The sequence below is a fragment of the Salvelinus namaycush genome, unplaced genomic scaffold (genome assembly GCF_016432855.1).
Source record: "Salvelinus namaycush isolate Seneca unplaced genomic scaffold, SaNama_1.0 Scaffold2377, whole genome shotgun sequence".
Taxonomy (NCBI): domain Eukaryota; kingdom Metazoa; phylum Chordata; class Actinopteri; order Salmoniformes; family Salmonidae; genus Salvelinus; species Salvelinus namaycush.
In genome coordinates, this window is record NW_024059205.1 from 11,622 (window position 1) to 17,019 (window position 5,398).

Below are 5,398 nucleotides of genomic sequence, written 5' to 3' on the forward strand. Positions count from 1 at the left end.
GCTGTCCACAGAACACCCAAAAGGGTTCTTCAAAAGGTTCTACCTACTACCATACCCCGTTCAAAGGCACTTCAGTATTTTGTCTTGCCCATTCACCCCTCTGAATGGCACACGTACACAATCCATGGGTGCTTCTCAATATGCACACTACCGTTCTCCACACACTCATGCTCCAAGTGTATTCTCCCGAAGACGTTCTCTTGGGTATGTTCTCGTGAGGAGAACACATAAAACATTACATTTAAGAAGCACTAGCATCACCCTACTGCACCACAATACTGCACCCCCCTACTGCACTCCCCCTTACTGCAACAAAATACTGCGCCACCCTACTGCACCACCCCTACTGCCCCCTCCCTACTGCGCCACCCTACTGCACCACCCCTACTGCACCTCCCCTACTGCACCACCCCTACTGCACCACCCCTACTGCACCACCCCTACTGCACCACAATACTGCACCCCCCTACTGCACTCCCCCTTACTGCAACAAAATACTGCGCCACCCTACTGCACCACCCCTACTGCCCCCTCCCTACTGCGCCACCCTACTGCACCACCCCTACTGCACCTCCCCTACTGCACCACCCCTACTGCACCACCCCTACTGCACCACCCCTACTGCACCACCCTACTGCACCACCCCTACTGCACCACCCCTACTGCACCACCCTACTGCACCACCCCTACTGCACCACCCTACTGCACCACCCCTACTGCACCACCCCTACTGCACCACCCCTACTGTACCACCCCTACTGCACCACCCTACTGCACCACCCCTACTGCACCACCCCTACTGCACCACCCCTACTGCACCACCCCTACTGCACCACCCTACTGCACCACCACTACTGCACCACCCCTACTGTACCACCCCTACTGCACCACCCCTACTGCACCACCCCTACTGCACCACCCTACTGCACCACCCCTACTGCACCACCCTACTGCACCACCCCTACTGCACCACCCCTACTGCACCACCCCTACTGCACCACCCTACTGCACCACCCTACTGCACCACCCCTACTGCACCACCCCTACTGCACCACCCTACTGCACCACCCCTACTGCACCACCCTACTGCACCACCCCTACTGCACCAGCCCTACTGCACCACCCCTACTGCACCACCCTACTGCACCACCCCTACTGCACCACCCCTACTGTACCACCCCTACTGCACCACCCCTATTGCACCACCCTACTGCACCACCCCTACTGCACCACCCTACTGCGCCACCCCTACTGCGCCACCCCTACTGCACCACCCTACTGCACCACCCTACTGCACCACCCCTACTGCACCACCCCTACTGCACCACCCCTACTGCACCACCCCTACTGTGCCACCCCTACTGCGCCACCCCTACTGCACCACCCCTACTGCACCACCCTACTGCACCACCCTACTGCACCACCCCTACTGCACCACCCCTACTGCACCCCCTCTCTACTGCACCACCCCTACTGCACCCCCCCATACTGCACCACCCCTACTGCGCCACCCCTACTGCACCACCCCTACTGCGCCACCCCTACTGCACCCCCTCCCTACTGCACCACCCCTACTGCACCACCCCTACTGCACCACCCTACTGCACCACCCCTACTGCACCACCCCTACTGCACCACCCTACTGCACCACCCTACTGCACCACCCCTACTGCACCACCCCTAATGCACCACCCCTACTGTACCATCCCTACTGCGCCACCCCTACTGCACCACCCCTACTGCACCACCCTACTGCACCCCCCTACTGCACCACCCCTACTGCACCACCCTACTGCGCCACCCCTACTGCGGCACCCCTACTGCACCACCCTACTGCACCACCCCTACTGCACCACCCTACTGCACCACCCCTACTGCACCACCCCTACTGCACCACCCCTACTGCACCACCCTACTGCACCACCCCTACTGCACCACCCTACTGCACCACCCCTACTGCGGCACCCCTACTGCACCACCCTACTGCACCACCCCTACTGCACCACCCCTACTGCACCACCCTACTGCACCACCCCTACTGCACCACCCCTACTGCGGCACCCTACTGCACCACCCCTACTGCACCACCCTACTGCACCACCCCTACTGCACCACCCCTACTGCACCACCCCTACTGCACCCCCTCCCTACTGCACCACCCCTACTGCACCACCCCTACTGCACCACCCCTACTGCACCACCCTACTGCACCACCCCTACTGCACCACCCTACTGCACCACCCCTACTGCACCACCCCTACTGCACCACCCTACTGCACCACCCCTACTGCACCACCCCTACTGCACCACCCTACTGCACCACCCTACTGCACCACCCCTACTGCACCACCCCTACTGCACCACCCCTACTGTACCACCCCTACTGCGCCACCCCTACTGCACCACCCCTACTGCACCACCCTACTGCACCCCCCTACTGCACCAACCTACTGCGCCACCCCTACTGCGGCACCCCTACTGCACCACCCCTACTGCACCACCCTACTGCACCACCTCTACTGCACCACCCCTACTGCACACCCCCTACTGCACCCCCTCCCTACTGCACTCCCCCTACTGCACCAATCCTACTGCACCCACCTCTACTGCACTACCCCCCACTGCATCCTCACTACTGCACCTCACCTACTGCACCCTCACTACTGCACTCCCCCTACTACACCCCTACCCCCCCTATTGCCCTTCCCCTACTGCATCCACCCCTACTGCACCACCCCTATTGCACCCCCCTACTGTATTTCTCCTACAGCACCTCCATACTGCACCCCCCATACTGCACCTCCATACTGTATTACCTCACGCTGCACCTCCCCATTCACTGAAACGTCTTCCAACCAGGACAACGACAACAATAGAGACAAAACGAGACGCATAGCAAACATTTGACTTCATAATGTTAAATGTTTTTAAAATGTTTCATTTAACCTTTATTTAATATGTTTGTTATGTTTGTTCCTTATATAATGACAAACACGAGGCGTAGGTTTAACTGCTTTTAATGAACATATACTTCAGCTAGAAAACTCCATGTATAGCCATGCAAGGCATTCTTTAACCATTCCCCCCACCCGCATAGCCTGCTGGGTAACGTAGTCTAAATGTTATTAACACATAACACAATGCCAATAGCTAGCTCATCATTTTCTGTGTCTATCTGGTTAGATAACAGTAGTAGCTAGCCAGTTAGCCCTCTTGACTTATTATGGGTTTGCGATCTATGGTTCGTAGGCAGGTCACTGTAAACATGCCAAAATTAACACAGCATGTATTTGTTAACGTATCAAGATAAAATATTGTAGTCAGGCAACATTTTATTCCAAAGTTGGAAGTGTATTTTCTCTCGCTTCAGCTCAAATAATAGATTTCACGAAAATGTTGCATCATTTTTTTTTACGTGGTTGCGCCATATTTCTGTGCGTACTTTCTGTTGAAGCTTGCGTCGATACACGCTTTCAAGAAGTGCCCTCCCTACTTTGATTTGGAATCGTACTCCGACCCTCCTGTGCTCCAATTTGCGTGCTCGGAGCACCGTAGTAGGCATTTTAAGAAACATCACCATGTCTCAATTTTCTCAAAGCTTAAAAATCCTTCTTTAACTTGTCTCCTCCCCTTCATCTACACTGATTTGAAGTGGATTTAACAAGTGACCTCAATAAGGGATCATAGCTTTCACCTGGATTCACCTGGTCAGTCTATGTCATGGAAAGAGCAGGTGTTCTTAATGTTTTGTCTACTCAGTGTTTATGTACTGTATGTCTGTGCCCTTTCCTGAATGAAAAGGCATTTGACATGATGCGTGTCTGTGGGAGGAGACAAGTTAAAGAAGGATTTTTAAGCTTTGAGAAAATTGAGACATGGTGATGTTTCTTAAAATGCATACTACGGTGCTGACGTGATGTTGCTTCCGGGTTGGAGCGAGTAGTCGCATTCCGCATTCCGCTTCGCTCCACAGGTAGTATTACCATTTCATTTTCATTTTCATTACAGTACAACGGTTTGATTTGTTTGATCTTAGCTAGCTACATAGCCGTCTTTGTATCAAAGATAATTGTGTAGTTATTGAGGTTCGCTAGCCAGCTATTTTCGTCCTAACGTAACGTAACGTAGTCAACACTGCTAGCTAGCCAGCTAGCCACCGAATAGCAGCACTGTAGAAACGATTACATTACAACGGAACGACTTGATTAGTGTAGTGTTAGCTAGCTACATAGTTGTCTTTGCTATCTTTGTATCTAAGATAATTGTGTAGTTTTGAGTAATTATCGGTTAGCTAGCCAGCTATTTTCGTCCGCCGCGCTGCCGTTCTCCTACCTGGTCAACACTGCTAGCTAACACTGCTAGCTAGCCAACTTCTACCGAATAGCAGCACGGTAGAAACTTACATTACAACGGAACGACTTGATTAGCGCAGTGTTAGCTAGCTACATAGTTGTCTTTGCTGTCCTTGTATCCAAGATAATTGTGTAGTTTAGAGAAATTTTGAGAAATTGTCGAGGTTACCTAGCCAGTTAGAGGTTACCTAGCCAGCTACACTTTCAAACAAAGTCAACAACGCAGCCACTGCTAGCCAGCCTACTTCACCAGCCAGCAGTACTATATCATTTTAGTCAATAAGATTATATATATTTTTTTTTAATTTATTATTATTTTTTTATTTTAATTTTTATTTTTTTTGCAACGTAAGCTTAACTTTCTGAACATTCGAGACGTGTAGTCCACTTGTCATTCTAATCTCCTTTGCATTAGCGTAGCCTCTTCTGTAGCCTGTCAACTATGTGTCTGTCTATCCCTCTTCTCTCCTCTCTGCACAGACCATACAAACGCTTCACACCGCGTGGCCGCCGCTACTCTAACCTTGTGGTCCCAGCGCGCACGACCCACGTGGAGTTCCAGGTCTCCGGCAGCCTCTGGAACTGCCGATCTGCGGCCAACAAGGCAGAGTTCATCTCAGCCTATGCGTCCCTCCAGTCCCTCGACTTCTTGGCACTGACGGAAACATGGATTACCACTGATAACACTGCTACTCCTACTGCTCTCTCCTCGTCTGCCCACGTGTTCTCGCACACCCCGAGAGCTTCTGGTCAGCGGGGTGGTGGCACTGGGATCCTCATCTCTCCCAAGTGGACATTCTCTCTTTCTCCCCTGACCCATCTGTCTATCGCCTCCTTTGAATTCCATGCTGTCACAGTTACCAGCCCTTTCAAGCTTAACATCCTTATCATTTATCGCCCTCCAGGTTCCCTTGGAGAGTTCATCAATGAGCTTGACGCCCTGATAAGTTCCTTTCCTGAGGATGGCTCACCTCTCACAGTTCTGGGTGACTTTAACCTCCCCACGTCTACCTTTGACTCATTCCTCTCTGCCTCCTTCTTTCCAC

At 52.5% G+C, this 5,398-nt stretch overlaps 1 protein-coding gene across 1 annotated transcript; it reads left to right on the top strand.

Moving 5' to 3' along the window:
- Window positions 1-246: 246 nt before the first annotated feature.
- Window positions 247-2,843, top strand: LOC120038745 (proline-rich extensin-like protein EPR1; the record flags this gene model as incomplete). The annotated part of the gene is made up of 1 exon (XM_038984402.1): window positions 247-2,843. A coding segment is annotated over one exon (2,597 nt), but the record flags the coding sequence as incomplete, so codon positions are not given.
- Window positions 2,844-5,398: the final 2,555 nt, after the last annotated feature.